At 42.2% G+C, this 18,202-nt stretch overlaps 1 protein-coding gene and 1 non-coding gene across 3 annotated transcripts in view; one reads left to right on the top strand and one right to left on the bottom strand.

Moving 5' to 3' along the window:
* Nucleotides 1-9,808: 9,808 nt before the first annotated feature.
* The window catches only part of LOC114511020 (zinc finger protein 470), a 46,999-nt gene continuing 38,605 nt past the window's right edge, over nucleotides 9,809-18,202 (bottom strand). The window contains exons 2-5 of one of the 2 annotated variants that reach the window (XM_028529606.2): nucleotides 17,952-18,036; nucleotides 14,520-14,646; nucleotides 14,254-14,349; nucleotides 9,809-12,667 (exon numbers count right to left, since the gene is read on the bottom strand). In XM_028529606.2, coding sequence (XP_028385407.2) covers nucleotides 10,788-12,667; nucleotides 14,254-14,349; nucleotides 14,520-14,646; nucleotides 17,952-18,036 — 2,188 coding nt within the window. In that variant the 3' untranslated portion in view covers nucleotides 9,809-10,787. The remainder of the gene's footprint in view (nucleotides 12,668-14,253; nucleotides 14,350-14,519; nucleotides 14,647-17,951; nucleotides 18,037-18,202) is intronic. The other variant, XM_036012729.1, reaches the window with a different exon arrangement.
* On the top strand, nucleotides 16,754-16,888 carry LOC114511799. The gene has a single exon (XR_003685763.1). It is a non-coding gene; the product is annotated as a small nucleolar RNA SNORA79 (small nucleolar RNA).

Here is an 18,202-nt window from a genome sequence, read left to right as displayed (position 1 = left end):
TGGAGAAGGGTGGCCCCTAAGGAGACAGGACTGATGTGTGTGAGCCCTGGTCTGTACATCTGTGATTACATCCTGGCTTGGATCCCTCCGTGGTCTGGGTGCATGCAGAGGCAACCAATTGATGCTCTTCTCGCATGGATGTTTCTCTCTCTCCCTTCCTCAATCTCCCCCTCTCTCTTTCAAAAAAAAAAAAAAAAAAAAAGAAAGAAAGAAAAGAAGAAGCAAATGAAAATGTCCTCAAGTGAGGAATAAAATAAATATCAGAAAACATCCTCTTCTGAGGACAAAAATTAATATTTATGCCCAGCTATATATATATAATTGATCTGAGAGAGAGATTTATTATTCTACTCATTGATGCATTCAGTGGTTGCTTCTTATATATGCCCTGACCAAGAATCGAACCTGGACCCTTGGTATATCAAGATGATGCTCTAACCAACTGAGCTACATGGCCAGGGCCATGTATATTTATTATTGTAAAGTATTTCTTGTATAGGAGGAAATTTAGAGAAAAATACCACAAATAGCCACCCATTAAAACATCATAAAACATCACAGCGATCAGGGATGTGTACGAGTTCCTCCCAATTCCCCGCCCCCCACCCCCTGGATGTTTAGTGCCATCTGCCCAGTTCTGAAGGTCCCTCATCCAGTACGTGCTGCCTGAGGCCTCTGTAGGAGCCTTTGTCACACCTGATCAAACATATATAAGCCCCCACTTCCCAGGTACCTGCCGGGTCTCCTGAGAGCTCCCAGCGTAGGACAGCTCACTTCTGAGCTACCCTGTCCCCTGTGGCTGACAAAAGCCAATATCATGACAGTACCCTCCCACATCAAAGAGGACAGAGACCCAGGAAACTGGGACTGGGCCCTGAGGGGAGTTTGGGTGTGCAGAGGGTCATCCCAGTCCGGGAGCCTGATCCTTAGTAAGGAGGTGCAAGAGGGTGAAATGACTCACTAGGGCCTTCTTGGTCAGCAGCTGGGTGGCCATCTCTCCACTGCCCATGCAGACCAGGGGATGGGCAGGCTGTGTACAGGGGGAGAAAGAGAAAGGCACAGTGAGAGGCCTGGTCGAGGCCTGACCCACAAAGCAGACAGGACAGACAGACACACCCACTAAAAGACAGGCAGACAGGGACAGGAATGCACATTCATAACCAACACCTATGGCATCCAAGGCACATGACAAACGTCTCTGATTTAACCCTCCTCACACCCTACAAGGTGGGAGCTATTTCCACTCACCCCATTTCACAGATGAGGAAACTGAGGCTCAAAGAGATAAACCAGCTGCCTGAGACTACAGCTGGGATTGGAGTTGGGCTGAGTACATCCAGGTCCATATGCTTGGTGCACAGGTCATACCCACACATTGACATTCCCCAACACACACACGCATGCGCACACTGCCAGTCCCACCACTGGGAGGAACAGGACCCTCTGCCACCTCCCTGGGTCTGAGTGCTGGCCCCAGAACACACCCCAGCACCACCGCCACCCCCAGGGCTTCCACAGATCTTGTGCGGTTATTGTGAGGCTCAATGAACAGATACATGTAGGGAGCCTGGAGCTTGTGGCACACAGTTAAGAACATGGTCCTGCCCTGGCAGAGAGGCTCAGCTGGAGCGTTTTCCAGTGCACCAAAATGTTGTGGGCTTGATCCCTGGACGGGACGCATATGGGAGGCAACAGATCCATGTTTCTCTCTTTCTCTTTAAAATCAACAAATGTACAAACGATGTTTATTGTAGCACTGTCCCTAGAAGCAAGACACCAACCAACCAACAAGTAAACCATAAATAAGGGGTATAAGGCAGGGCAACCAGTCTGAAATTTCAGGTCGCCTCTAGGAAGCAGGAGTTATGTTATGTCCCTGGGGACAGTGACTTCGTGATTTTTTAAACAGAATTTACTTTTTACAAACGTCTTTATGGACTTGAGGTCTCTGACTCCTAACCCTGCACCACGACACGCACACAGACGTGCACACAGAAGGACACCCCAGAGAGACCAAGACAGCCAGCCTACACACACACACACACACACACACGAGCAAAGATGAGACACGGGAGACCACCTGGACACAGGCGGTGACAAACACGGAGACACACAGCGACAGCTTGGGAGTCTCAGCACAACACACACACACACAAACACACACACAGCCACAGCCATCACCTTCACATGCACAACCCTCCCCGATCCTCACCTCATCCCGAGTCTACACTTCCCTTCCACGCACTCGCATCCCTCCCGCCCAGTCCGCAACCGGACTCACGCGCAGCTCCCTTTAGGAAAGTGACCGGCGCCCACTAGGCCGCCTGTTGTACTGCGCCTGTGCAGACGTTGGACTACACTTCCCAGAAGCCCGCGCCCCACAGGCTCCTCCACAACCAAACGGACCCAAACCTGAGAAGCAGTCACCAGGCTCAGTCTCCCAGGGGTCCCCACGGCTCCCCGTTCCAGAAGGCGGGGTTTTTGGAAGGGCTTGCAGGGGAGCGGGGAGTAGGAGGCGAAATTGAGAGCAGGGATGGGATGGACGGCGGGAATGGTGGGCCTGGAAGGGGAACGAGAAGAAAACCGTAGAGGGAAGATGGGGAAGGACTGGGAGGAAGCGAGGGAACTGATGAGGCAGGTGGGTAGGGTCACCCAGGCAGCTCAGCTTGCTCTAGGCGGCAGTCTGGCTTCAGTCTCCTTCCTGGGACCCGCCTGCGACCCTGCGCCAACATCAGCCAGACCGCTTCCAGGGCCCAAGGTCCCGCAAACTCAGCGTTCTGGAACGAACTAGTACGTTTACCAGGTGGGCAAGAGAAAAGCATCCTTTTCTTCCCCTGGATTTATATTAGTTTCAGGCGTGGGACGGTAAAAATTGCTAATTAATTCACCAAACTTCCGCGTGCTCCGGGAAGATCTGTGTCCACCCACCACCACTCCTTTCCCCAGGCTAGGCTGACCGGCCACCAATCCTGTTTTCCACAGACTACACTGACAGGCCTCTTCAGTCCAGCACCTCCCCACTGCCGCTACTTTGCCCTCTGCTATTCTGTCCTCTATGGTGCCTTTGCCAGCCTTCTCTTGGTCCCACCTCCAATTAGGTTCCCCTATCCAAGTATTTTGCTAACCTTGCAGATGCTCAGTGCCCTACTTCTTACAGCCACCATCTTGCCTGGGGAGCGGGGCGGGAGTCTGCCACCCAGAGCTGGAAGCTCCATACCTGAGGTGGGAGGTTGCGGGGGGCGGGGGGGGGGGGCAGGAGCGGGTGGGTAACAGGCTTGTGTGCTGAGCTTTCAAAAGGCGGGGAGCTCCGTTACCAGACAAAGCAGCCCGCCCACTGCCTCGCCTTGGCCGGCCGTGTTGGTTCGAATCTCCCGTGGTGGTTCCTCCTGTTCCTGCCCTTTACCCGCTCCCAGCGGTCCTCCCGGCTCTGGGTATCATTAAAGATGCACAAATTCATTTAATTCTCGCAACAAGCTACTTTCCAGATGAGGACAGTGATACAGATGAGGAAGGTCAAAGGAGAGGAAAATGGGGGAGCTGGGCTGGCAAAGAGGCCTCCTGTCTGGGGAACTCTTACACCATGAACCACAAAGCCATGTGCCAAAGGATTTGCTGAATGACCGGAAAAAGGCAAACAGCAGCCGGCTTAGGTAGTGATTAATGATTTCTCCCCTCCCTCCTCACTCGAGGATGTTTTATTGATTTGAGAGATTGAGAGAGAGAGAACCTACTGTTAGATAGCAATACTGATATGACAGCCTCTCAATGCAAGTCCCAGGTATGGAGTTGGTTTGGGGGACAATACAAGGAATGGAGTGTGAGCTCCCACTCTGAACTGGGCTGGTATCCCATTCATTAGGGCGCTCCACCCTTATGACCTAATCACCTCCAAAAGACCCCACTTCCTAATACCATCACCTTGGGAATTAGGTTTCATCACGTGAACCTGGGATGGGGGGAACATCCTGTTCCCAGCACTGTCCCTGTGGAACAGGGGTTACTCTGGCCTTGGTGCTCACCTTGCTCTGGGGGCTAGCTTCCTCTTCACCTATGGACCCACCTGGATTATCTACATCAGCTGAGTAGACCCTTTCCCTTATCAGGCCTCTTTCCAAAAATCTTCCAAGTCTCAGAGCTGGGGCCTGTGTTCCAGAAACAGCTATCCCCTCTGAATTCAGCATTGCATGATCTCCAGAGACAGAGATGTGGCAAGAGCATACCAGGGGGAGACAGACTCCTCTCCTATCCTTAGGACCAGGAGCCCAGGGTAAGAGTCCAGCTGGTACCCAATTTTCACATGTTCTTTCTGTCTCTCTCTCTGCTCCCTCCCTCCCTCCTTCTAAAAATTAGATTCTGATCATTTTTTTTCCTTTGTCACTTTCTGGAAGTCTGGAATGACAGGCAACTTTTTGTGCATTTAGCTACTTACAAAATAATTCATGCATTTAAAAAGATTCCTTTGTTACTTCGTCTGACTCTTGTTCTCAATATCTTTGTTCTTGTTCTGCTTATTGAAGTGACATTTTCAGGATATCTATATTTTTGTTCTAGGAAGGAAATACTCAGATTTTAAAAAATAAATCATTTCAACTAATAAGTTTACATAATTGATTGAGTTTATGGACCCCAACAAAACCTTACATCTGTTTTATATGTTTTCAAAACAATGTGTTCTTTCTAAATTATTTTGATTTTTCAACATTAATATTCATTTTTAAACCTCTTATATCTCTTCAACTTGTTGAGGCACATTTTCTCTCTTAGATCACCTTTAAAATTATTCAGAATTTGATTTCTTATTTCTCCTGAAAACACATTTTAAAACATTAGTGAGATACTAAAAACTCAGAAATACTGGGTAAAAAGACATGCTCAGTGGTGTCAGTCACAATTTTTAAGTCACAATAACTTTTGGGAACCATTTTCATAATGTTTAGTGGCAAGAAGAATAGTCCACAGATGATCACTTATTGATTTTATGAGGAGTGTTCCAGAACATTCCATGAGTTCCAAGCTCCCTGGATACAAGGGGCATAAACAGATTGTGTGAAGGCCATGTCTGGCATGGATGGTGGGAGTTTTTTCTGCTATGATCTAGAAACTTTGATTCCCTCAGCTAATCACATGGCTCCAGTGTCAATATCCAGACCAACTTCCTGTAAAGGCAAGTCCTGGGGCAAATTGCCAGCAACATTTCTCTGTTGTCACAACTTCTTTCAGTAGTAGCTCTGGAGTCTCTCACTTTTTATAAGGATACCAGTCCTGTCAAGTTAGCGACCCACTCTTACCACTTCATTGAACTTTAATCCCCAACTTAAAGGCTCTATTTCACCCTGGCTGGCGTAGCTCAGTGGATTGAGCACAGGCTGCGAACCAAAGTGTCCCAGGTTCAATTCCCAGTCAGGGTACTTGCCTGGGTTGCAGGCCATGACCCCCAGCAACTGCACATTGATGTTTCTCTCTCTCTTTCTTCCTCCCTTACCTCTCTAAAAATAAGTAAATAAAATCTTTTTTAAAAAAGGCCCTATTTCTAAACATTGGGGTCTAAGGCTTCAACATATGAATTTTTGGGGTGGGGATACAATTCAGTCCATAGCAACCCCTCTACAACTAAACATGGAATCAACAACATCCCACTTTAGCAACCAATGAAATGATTCAGTTTGGTTTGGAGCTTGGTTTTGAGCAATTTTGTTTCAAGAGAGAGGAATGGGAGGAGAAAGAGAAACATCAACTTGTTCCACTTATGTATTCATTAGTTGATTCTTGTATGTGCCCTAACTAGGGATCAAATATGCAATCTTGGTGTATTAGGACAAGGCTCTAACCAACTGAGCTACACAGCCAGGGCTTGAACAATCTTAACAATATAACTTCAAACATTGTAAGACATCTTTCAACAATATACAAAAACCTTAGTTGAACTTTTTTGCCTTGATATGAGAAGTTGATAAACTGAGTTTTAAATTACCCAAAGCAATTGGATACCAGCATCAAGTATTTTCTTTGGACTAGCATTCCTCTTCTTCTTAAAATGGTCATTATGAGGACCGTACACCTCTGTTCTGTCAGGAGACTGCAACTAATAATTCACTGGATGTTTGCCCAGTGCCCACACTTTGAGCTGTTATTTTCCTAGGCCAGAAAAGAAACAGGAGTCTCACTTGCCCCATCTCACCCCAAAACAATCCATAACACCTCAAATTTTCTGAAGATCCTATTGCCTATTACTTAATCTCCACACCAAATCATTAGTTAAGTTTGTTCGATGGCAGGAAAAATGGGCAGTTGGAAGGATAATGAGTAGCCTGAGAGATTACAGCCTTAGAAAGCACAATACCTAGGGTGGCTCCAAGGATCACCCCCTTCAAGGTGTTGCCACTGGACAACACAGATCCAACTGCATTTAAACCCCAGAGAATTTGGTCAGCCAGGTTCGTCAGAACCATATGGCAGGGATGCTATATGGTTCTGGGATAAGAGAACAAAGGATAAGAGATGCTATAGTCAAAAGGAGGCAAAGAACATTGGCAGGAAAGTCTCAGATATTCCAGACAAAACATCTTCATGGATATGTCCCCTAAATCAAGGGACATAAAGGAAAGAATAAACAAATGGGACCTCATCAAATTAAAAACCTTCTGCATGGCTAAAGAAAACAGCATTAAAATGAAAAGAGAGCCAACCGTATGGGAAAACATTTGCCAATGACACCTTGGACAAGGACTTGATCTTCAAAATATATAAAGAACTCACACGACTCCACTCCAGGAAGGAAAAAAAAATTAAAAGTGGACAAAAGATTTGAACAGACATTTCTCCAAGGAGGACATACAGAGGGCCCAGAGACACATGAAAAGATGCTCAGCATCACTAGCCATCAGAGAGATGCAAATTAAAACCACAATGATACACCACTTCACACTGGTCAGAATGGCCATCATAAACAAATCAGCAAACAACAAGTGTTGGAGAGGATGTGGAGAAAAGGGAACCCTAGTGCACTGTTGGTGGGAATGCAGACTGGTGCAGCCACTGTGGGAAACAGCATGGAATTTCCTCAGAAAACTGAAAATGGAACTGCCTTTTGACCCAGCAATTCCGCTGCTAGGATTATACCCTAAGAGCCCTGAAACACCAATCCAAAAGAACCTATGTACCCCAATGTTTATAGCAGCACAATTTACAATAGCCAAGTGCTGGAAGCAACCTAAGTGCCCATCAGCAAATGAGTGGATCAAAAAAATTACGGTACATTTACACAATGGAATTCTATGCAGCAGCGAGAAAGAAGGAATTTATACCCTTTGCAACAGCATGGATGGAACTGAAGAGCATTATGCTAAGTGAAATAAGCCAGGTGGTGAGGGACAAATACCATATGATCTCACCTTTAACTGGAACATAATCAACAAAAGAAAAAAGCAAACAAAATATAACCAGAGTCATTGAAATTAAGAATAATATAACAACAGCCAGAGGGGAGGAGGGAGGGGACAGTGGGGAGAAGTGTTTTCAGGAACACATGGAGAAAACCAAGGGGGAGGGTGGAAGCAAGGGAGGGAGGTGGGTTTGGAGGGGGTCAGGAGAAAATACGGACAACTGTAATTGAAGAACAATAAAATAATTTAAATTAAAAAATACAAATTAAAATTTAAAAAAGGAGGCAAGTAAAACCAGGCAGAGAAAAACAGAAAAGTACATAATTTGGGTTTTATTTTTGATACCACAATTAATGAGTTCATACTAGAATACAGGTCTGAAAATTTTATGTCATTTTGGATAGCACAGTTATCTTTCTATGCTTCTATACACATTTATATTTTTTAAACTAGTGCATAATTCTATCGAACAAATACAATAATTACCATTATCCTGCCTATGATCAGTTCCTGACTCATTTTGGCCATTATACAATTACCTACCTTTGTATACTTTGGTTTCTGAGGAATATTGATTCAAACACTGTACATATATGGCAACTTATATAAGTGACAATGGCATTGTCTTTTCACACATTCACCAAAACTGAGTATTATCACTCTTCTGTGATTTAAAATCAATTTATTGGGGAAAAGTAGATATAGCATCACTTTTATTTTGCATTTTTCTTATTACTAGCGGTATTGGGTAATTTTCATTAGCTGTTTTTATTTCATTTTGTTTGAACTAGCTGTTAGCTTTGTCCATTTTAATACTGAGTTGCAGATGTATTACTGATTTGATCAGGATTTTCCCTTATTAGTTGCAAATGATTTCTTTCAGCCTCTTGTTTGTCTTATTAACTTTGACTCTGATGTGAACCACATAAAAACCAGCTCCTGGGTTATGTGCAGTGCTTAAGAAGGTATGTTTTAAGCCAAGATTATATTCTAAGTTTGTCTTGAACATTAATATCTTACATATCCATCTTTAATCTTCTAGTGTGCCAGGGATATAACTGTCTCTCCAGAGAGCTAAGTGTCCCACAGCCATCTGATCACTCCATTTTTCCCAATGCAATGAAGAATCCTTTTGTTATCATATATAAGGGGAGTTATATAAAACCTCCACACATTCTGGATGAGCCTGCCCATCTAGCTTCCATGCCAAAGTAAAGAGGGCGCCCCAAAGCTCCAGTCCCCTCATATGGCCCTCTATACTGCCATCAGCGGCAGTCATGATGGAAGCCAAGAGCTCTGGCACTCCAGGTGAGAGTACTCCAGGGGTGGGAGGAACTACTGAAGGACATGGGATTTCTTTCTGGGTGATGAAAATATTCACAAATTAACTGTGGTGATAGTTACACAACTCTGAACATAAGTCACTGAATTGTATACTTGAAATAGCTGAACTATATGGTATGTGAATTATATATCAGTGAGGTGGTAATTTGGAAAAACAAACAAACAAACAAACAAACAAACAAACAAAAACCCTCCACCAGGCTCTCATCCACTATTGCTAAAGAGTGAACAGAACTCTCATGACCCTTGTTAAACCATGAATTCTCTCTTCCTGCACCAAAGTGTCCTAACTATCTGCCTTGGAACTATTGTGACTGTTCTCATTACACCCTTTGTGTCCAATAGTTACCTTTCATTCTTCCCTCCCCCCATGCCTCTAATGCCCACATGTTCTGGGGGGTAGTAAGGCATTCCTTCCACAACTTCCTAGCTCCTTCTCTTTTTAAAAAGATTTATTTATTTATTTGTTTGTTTAATTTTTTTAGAGAGGGGAAGCGGGGAGAAAGAAGAGAAACATCAATGTGTGGTTGCCTCTTGAGTGCCCCCTACTAGGAACCTGGCCTGCAACCCAGGCATATGCCCTGACTAGGAATCGAACCAGTGACCCTTGCTTCACAGGCTGGCACTAAATTCACTGAGCCACACCAACCAGGGCCCTAGGCCCTTCTTTAGATTATTTCTCATGATGGTACATATCACATACTTATCACATCATGTGTATTTCTGCTTTTTTCTGTCTTCTCCCATTTGATTCTCCATCCATTTTCCACACTGCTGTATCCTCAGCACCTAAAACAGTGCCTAGCACATTACTAAGAGCTCAATTAACAAATAATGAGTAATACAATACATTAGCCACATACTAATCTATTATTAGCCACATTGCTATATCATAATTCTATAAGAAGTCAGAACTGGCTTGTCAGCTTAAAAATATATTGGGATTTTGCCTTGGCTGGTGTGGCTCAGTGGATTGAGCACTGGACTGCAAACCAAAGGGTCACCAGTTCAATTCCCACTCTAGGGCACATTTCCGGGTTGCAGGCCAGGTCCCTAGCAGGGGATGTGCGAGAGGCAACCACACATTGATGCTTCTCTTTCTCCCTCCCTTCCCCTCTCTAAAAATAAATAAATAAAATTTAAAAAATAAGTTAAAGATATATATATATGGGATTTTTATTGGAACATCAATGAATTTACATCTCTGGCCAGACTGAGTCTTTCTATAGACACATATCTACTTCTGAAATAAGTTTAACTATGTTTTAACATGTACATTTATAGGCTATTTACAGTGTATGTTTTGTTTTGCTATCAGTCTTTAGTTTCACACAACAAGATGGGAAGCTTTATTTTACACTCTAGAACAATATAAGTATCTCAGAAATTGTCTATGGTATATTTCTACAGGTCAAGGTGTTAACTACCTTTTTCAGTTTATTTCATGGCTATAAATCTATTTGTTTTCTAGCTTATTTGAGGTTTTTTTTAATACTGTCCCTGGCTAGTCCTACATTCTACCAAATGCTTTTGTCCTAATTGGCCTATTTTCACTTAAGTGTCAGGTGAAGAGAGTTCCTCATCAACAATGCTATGTGTCCTCATATTTATTCACGCAGAGGGAGCACTGAGCCACCAGGGTACTGGTGTTTCAGAATCTTTCGATTCAGAATTTGTTTGTCTTTCATACCTGCAGCAGAGTAAAGAGTCCTCTGTCTGCTGTAAAATGTGCAGGTTTCTTAATCCTAAGCTACTGGTTTCGTTTTACTTGTGGCTGAACATGACTGTTAGGCAACGAACCCTAACCTTAATGGCACTAATTATATTCTAATGAGTAAATGGATTATTTAACACAGTCTTCAAAATGTGTTTTGTATTGAAAAGTAACATGAATACAAATTTTTACTTTTAAGAGATTAAGCTAGCTACAGTTTAAATTATGCACTTGAGGACAGCAAAAGGGAAAACGGCAGTAATGCTATTGCAACAGTCTTGGGCTATGATGATGGGACATGGATTGAGAAAAAGTGGATGGATTCTAGAGGTGTTTGGAGATTGAATCTAGAGGACTTGGTGGTATGGGGGTGAGGAGGAGGGAAGAATTGAGGATGACTCTCCAGTGTGGACTCGCTGATGATGAGCTAGATGTACACTCTGCCTGAAGGCTTTTCCACATGCTTTACATTCATAGGGCCTTTCTCCGGTATGGATTCTCTGATGCAGTGTAAGATGGGCAATCTGGCTGAAGGCTTTGCTGCATTCCTGGCACTCATAAGGTTTTTCTCCTGTATGAATTCTTTGATGAAGGATAAGGGATTTACGATGGCTAAAGGCTTTCCCACATATGTTACATTCATAAGGTTTCTCTCCTGTATGACATCTTTGGTGACAAATCAGGGATGCCCTCTGCCTGAACGCCTTTCCACATTCGAGGCATTCGTATGGTCTTTTTCCAGTGTGGAGTCTCTGATGTTGAACAAGATAGGAGCCATCACCAAAGGCCTTTCCACACTCAATGCACTCATAAGGCTTCTCACCAGTATGAACCCGCTGGTGTTGAACAAGGTGCGCGATTTGACTGAAGGCCTTACCGCATTCCTTACATTCGTAAGGTTTCTCTCCAGTGTGTATTTTCTGATGCTGAGCAAGATGTGCATTCTGGGTGAAGGTTTTGCTGCACTCCTTACATTCATAAGGTTTCTCCCCAGTGTGAACTCTCTGATGATGAGCAAGGTGTGTGCTCTGCCGAAAGGCTTTGCCACAGTCCTTGCATTCATAGGGTTTCTCTCCAGTGTGAACTCTTTGATGCAGAGTAAGAGAGCCACGGTGGCTGAAGGCTTTTTCACAGAGTGCACATTCGTAAGGCTTCTCTCCTGTGTGAATTCTCTGATGCACGGTCAGGGATGAGCCGTGGCTAAAAGCCTTCCCACACACATGGCATTTATAAGGTCTCTCTCCAGTGTGGATTCTCTTATGCTGAATAAGTCCTATATGATCTGTGAAGGCCTTCCCACAATCAATACAGTCAAAGGGTTTCTCCCCAGTGTGATAATATCTCCGATGTCGTATGAGAGAAGCATTCTGCCGGAATGCTTTCCCACAGTCCACACACTCATAGGGTCTTTTTCCAGTGTGAATTCTTCGATGGTGAGCGAGGGATGAACAATCACTAAAGGCCTTTCCACATTCAACACATTCATAGGGTTTCTCTCCAGTGTGGACCCTCTGATGTTGAGCAAGGTGTGCAAGCTGGCTGAAGGCTTTAGTGCACTGACGACACTGATATGGCTTCTCTCCAGTGTGAACTCTCTGATGTTGGATAAGATGAGCATTCTGGCTGAAGGCCTTCCCACATTCAGTACATTCAAAGGGTTTTTCTCCCGTGTGTATTCTCTGATGCTGAGCAAGGTGGGCACTCTGGCTAAAGGCTTTTCCACATTCAATACATTCATAGGGTTTCTCTCCAGTATGAACTCTTTGATGAAGAATAAGGGTTGAGATTTTGCTGAAAGTTTTCTCACAGTCTTTACATTTCAGAAGTTTATTTTCTCCATAGACTTGCTTGTGTTTTTTGACAAATGAATGTGTTTTTAAGCTTTCCTTATCTGTGTCAAAATTGCATATTCTCTCTTCAGTGGGGAATATGCAATTCCCCATATAAGATAATGTATTCAGATGAAAAATTGTCCTGGATTTGTTAGAGTGGCCTTTTTTCTCGATAAGTGCCTTTATATGACTGACTGTCTCTTGCCTAAAATGTGGCTGCTGACTTACCAGCTCCCTCTCTAACAGGTCTTCACCCTTCCTGTTTTCCCCTAATGTGGAACATTCAAGGTTATCAGAGCTTGTAAGTCTTCCCATTATCATTACCTGGGATAATTTTTCTTCATATATGTCCTGGTTTTGAGATAACTCTTTGGTCATCCACATATACTCCAAGTCTGAAAGATATTAAGAAAGCAAATGCCTTCTTTATTTAATTCTAGAAGAATGGAAACTTCCCAAAGGAAAACAGGTTAATCACACACACAGTTACTGAACCCACAGAGATTAATGTTTTTGACAGCTCTTAGATGAAGATAGGCAATGCAATCTAATTTTACATATCTGGAATAAAGCCTCCTTATCTAAGGTATATTATTTCAACATGACTTTTAATTTAAGATTTTATACCAATACTCATAACTGAGATTTTTCTGTAATTTTCTTCCTGAGTGCTATTTTGGCTAAGATTTTGGTATTAAAAGTCATGCTGTCTTTATAAACACATTTTTTCAAAGTTCTTTTTATTCTCTGTCACAAAACACTTTAACCAACATTGATGATATTTTCCCTGAAAGGTTTTATAGTATTTATTTGTGTAACTATTTGGAGTATTTGCTTTTTGTGGGAGGCAGTTCTTAGATAAGTCTCTACATTTCTTAAATTGTACCTGGTCTATTGAAATTCTCTCTCATGTGTGGTATCAGTTGTGGTCATTTATAATCTAAAATACTATCTATTTAATCTAAGTTTTGTTTTGTTTTTAAATCTTTAACTAAGGTTATATTTTATTGATTTTAGAGAGAAAGTAAGGAAGAGAAGGGGAAAGAGAGTGAAAGAGAGACAGAGAAATGTCAATGTGAGAGAGAAACATTGACTGGTTGCCTCCTGTATGCTCTCAACTGGGGATTGAACCCACAACCTAGGTATATGCCTTGACCAGGGATCAAACCCACAATTTCTTGGTGTACGGGATAACATTCCAACCAACTTTGCCACCCAGCCAGGGCAGAAAAGTTTTAAACAAGTTCAGAAAACTATACACAAATTTGTCTAAAGAATTCAGAAATGTTGAGAGTCAGAATGATTATGAGCAAAAATAGGTCAACATAAGTGGAATATAACAGAATTCAGAAAGAGACTATGGAATCTGTATGAAATCAGTAAAGGTACAGGTAGTACAACAAAGCAGTAAAAAACAGAAGAACCACTTTCAAAAATGGAGTTAGAATCAGATGTTTCAATTTGGGAAGGATTTTGAGAGATGTTTTCCAACATGTCTTAGAGAGAAGAAACATTTTACATTCATTATTTTTTAAAAGATTTTACTTACTTAGTTTTAGAGAGGGGGAAGGGAGGAAGAGGGAGAGAAACATCAATGTGCAAGAGATACACAGATTGGTTACCTCTCACATGCCCCCAGCTGGGAACCTGGCCTGTAACCCAGGCATGTGCCAACTGGGGATAGAACCAGCTTGTAGGCTAGCACTCAATCCACTGATCCACATCAGCAAGGGCTAAATTTATTATTTTTTTTTTTATTGATTGATTTCAGATAGAGATAGACAGGCAGACAGATAAACACTGATTTATTGTTCCACTTATTGTTGCATTCATTGGTTGCTTCTTGTATGTACCCTGACTATGGATCAAACCTGCAACCTTGGCATATCAGGATGACTCTCCAACCCACTGAGATACCCAGCCAGGGCTTGAGAAAAACATTTTGAGACTAGTTTTCCAGCTCTAGTAATCTTGTACTTACCTGGGTACAGGCCTCCTGTCATCTCTCCATTTATTACCCAGGGCTCTTTGCCTTGCTCCAACAAGGAGATCATATCTGGTTTAGACAGGCAAAGACCTGCATATAAGATAAGAAAATTGGTTATGCTGTGGCTATTCCAGAACTATAACTCAGTTCAAATGGGACTGAGAGAAGAGGGATGTTGTAGGAAAATGCTGATAAAGGCATGTGAGATGACTCAGGTAGAAAGATTCCTATGGGGAGGTGAAGGAGGTAGATACTCTTACCCACTGAAACCAGGTTCTTGTAGTTCTCCAACATCACCTTCTTGTACAATGTCCTTTGAGCAAGATTCAGCCATTCCCACTCATCTTGGGAGAAGACTATGGCCACATCTGTGAAAGTCACTAAATCCTGAAATGACACAAATATAATCTTGCTCAGTCAGTGTTCATGTCTGCACTCAGCTGGCTCTAGGTAAGGATTATGCTGTCCACACTTTGGGGGTAAAAAACCATGTGTGTAAGTAATTGTACTGTGGGGTCTAACTGATCCAGGTATGGTGGTTAGTTACTAGACAACTTTTCTGCTTAAGGAAAAATAAAAAATATGAGACACATTCTTGTAAATGCTCCAAGTGCATTTACAGTCCTATGAAATTTATGAGCATTTATTTTTTTAAAAGTTGACTGCATTCAAAACAATATCATCAAGTATTAAATTATTTTATCTATTTAGGAGGTCTATCACCTTCCTATGTGGAGAAATTAAATGGCTCTGGGAACATCTGAAGGAAGGATGCTGACATGATGAACACTGATTTCAATCTATACACATATTCCAAGAAATCTTAGTGTTCTTAAGGTGTTAAGAGGTGTGCTTAAAGAAAATGAAAGGAAAAATGCCTAACAATATTCTTTTATTTTGAAATAACAATATATTTGAATTACAAGAGAAGAGCACATTTGGAAAGTTGTTTTTTGATGATCTGCCAAGAAGTATCAGGAGATCATATGAAGTAAGCACATCAACCAATGTGTGTTTTCTTCTTCCATGGCCTGAATTTTTGAGCCAGCTAGCAAGTGGTACCAATCATCCATCCACTGCATGGGTGCTGGCAAATTTTCCATTCCTTATTCTGTTATTTCACTTATATCAACATCTAAGGATAAAAAGTCAGATTATTTTAAGGAATTCAGACTCTGGCACTGACTAGCTGGGTAATCTTGGCTAAGTTAATTAACTCCCCTGTGCTTTGGTTTATCCACCTGGAAAATGGGAATAATTTTAGCACCTACCTCACAGCAGCACTGTGAAAATTAAATAAAGTTACAGGCTCTGGATGGAGGAGGGATGGGAGAGAAGTTGGAGGAGGAGGAGGAGGAGAACAAAAAGGGGAAACATTTGGTTTAATACTTTAACAAAAGTTTTACTCATATTTTACGTAATTTCATAATACTACAGCAGTTAAAAACATGGTCTCTAAAGCCCAGACTACCTATGTTCCAAATCCTATTCTGTTCAGTTATCTTAAGTTACTAGCTTTTTTAAAAAAAAAAAGATTTTATTTATTTTTAGAGAAAGGGGAGTGAGAGAGAAAGAGAGGGAGAGAAACATCAACATGTGAGAAATACATCACTTAGTTGCCCCTCACACATCCTCAACTGGGGACCTGCACCCCAGGCATGTGCCCTGACCGGGAATTGAACTGGTGACCTTTTAGCTCACAGGCAGCTCTCAATCCACTGAGCCATACCAGCCAGGGCAAAGAAAGTTTTTTTTAAAAGGAAGATTTCTGCCCCAGCTCTCTGAGCATTAGATCCCTTTTCCATTACCTGAGTCTGAACCTAAAGGTTTCTCTTGTAGTTCTTTCTATCTGTGCCAATATGCACTTCTGGCTTTTATGCTAGGAGATACAGGGAGGGGAAAAAAACAGTAAACATACTACATGTTTGGTGGTACTCCATGTTTTGTGCTTTCCTTCTAATTTACTGCTACTGTTTTCTTTTTAGAAATCCCAAACTTCTGCTCCAGACACCCTCTTCTGGTTCTCTAGCAGCATTCAGTGGGGAAGACAGGGTGGAGCGTGCTCAGTCCACCTCACCCAGAACCAGGACTTGCCCAAATTCAGTGTAAATGATTATTTTTAAAGTTAATATCTCACTGTAAATAAAAATCCTCATGTTCAGTGCTTCTTCTGCATCAAACATCATATTGCAGTTCTTCAGCTTATATATGTGTGTATGAAAAACCACATCATGGGCATAGAGGCAAACAGCAGCACATAGAACTAATGCTTATATAGTACTTAGTATGTGCCAGACACTTCTCTACACACTTACAATATACTAACTCATTAATCCTCACAATAGTCCTATAAAGTAGTACTATTATGATTATTTCCATTTTATGATTGAGGAAACTGAAATTAAGGTGATATATGTAGTACATAGTGGATATAGAATTTGAACCCATGTTGTGTGGTTCCAGAGTCCATGTTATTAACCTTTATGCCATACTTTGACACTCTTAAAATGTTTCCCTCACACTAGGATTTTAGGTCATCATAAATTAAAATTTGATTTTCTGCACTCAGAAAATATTAGGATAATGGGATTATTTGTTTATTTTCTGAAATTTGTGGAATCAAACATTTAAAAAAAAGAAAAAAGAAGAAGAAAAAAAACATTTCCCTCTGACAACAATAATGTTTTTGTTTAAAATGTTTAAATGCTCTAAGAAATAAGTTCCCTTGGTAGTACATGTTTTTGGCATTGTATCTGGTAAGAAAAGGTGTTTGGCTTTCATGTAAGTTGCTTCTTGGGACTTTGATATAAAATGAAAGCAATTTTTACTGGTTTAAGTTTTTTTTCCTCACATGAGGACTTTTTTTTTTAATTGCTTTTAGAGAGAGAAACATGGATGCCAGAGACAAGCACTGATCAGTGTCCTACTGTAAGTGCCCAGACTGAGGACCAAACCCACAACCTTTTGATTATGAAACAATGCTCCAACCAACTGAGCCACATTGGCGAGGGCCTAGGTTATCCTTGATCTCCTCCACTTCCTTTAAGAAGCAACTCAGGGATCACTTCCTTAAGGACCACTTGTGATTCAAGTTCTCCCAACCTCTCTCCCCAAGGAGGCAAAATGGCGGCAAAATAAAGTAGACTTTCACTTGCCTGACTGTGGCCTGTCACAGAGCTTCACCAGTCCAGAGGAAGGGGCACCTTTCTCTATGCAATCAAAGGTGCTCATGTGGGCTATTAATGACCTTTCTCCACTGCTCCACAGGAAGTCTACTGTCCAGTGCAGTACTAGTTACAATGTATAAATAAATGGTTGCTGACTTTTCATTTCTTCAGCAGATGGCAAGCTCTCTGAGAGCCAGGAAGTAGGCAGATCCCCAGTTCCTTCTCAAATTTCCTCAAAGGACTTTCTACATAGTCATATTCTTACAAAAAGACTGAATGCAAGAGAAGGGGCCAGGTGGGTCACTTTTTGAATGAAGAATAAACACCAAATAGGAAGAGGAGGAAGCTCTGAGATGACACTGGGCTATGAGTCTTTCCCTGTGACCACACTACTCATCAGAAAGGGAGAAAATAGAAACCAGGCCCCAGGGTGCAACTATTAGGCAGGCAATTTTCAGAATGAAACATTACCAAATCCTGAAAAGCAAAACTATTATAAGGAGAAAAGAGGGTATACTAACTCACCAGGGACATGGCTTTAAGTTCAATTCCCATCACCACCTCCTCTTCCTGGCTCCTCATTTGAAGGGCTTCACCTGGGAGGGCAGAGCTGGAGAAGGAGAAAACAGTAGTGAGAGACCGAGCAACACTAAGAATCACAGTCTAGAAACTCCTTCCATCAGCTCCCTCTGTTTTCACCCTCACTCCCACCCAACCTCCCCCTCAGTCCAGGCACTTGCTAGGAGTCCTGTAATTTATAGCTGGGGTTCTCTGCT

This window comes from Phyllostomus discolor, chromosome 12, assembly GCF_004126475.2.
Source record: "Phyllostomus discolor isolate MPI-MPIP mPhyDis1 chromosome 12, mPhyDis1.pri.v3, whole genome shotgun sequence".
NCBI lineage: Eukaryota > Metazoa > Chordata > Mammalia > Chiroptera > Phyllostomidae > Phyllostomus > Phyllostomus discolor.
The sequence above is the reverse complement of the archived record's forward strand: the minus strand, read 5'-3'. Positions and strand labels throughout refer to the sequence as shown.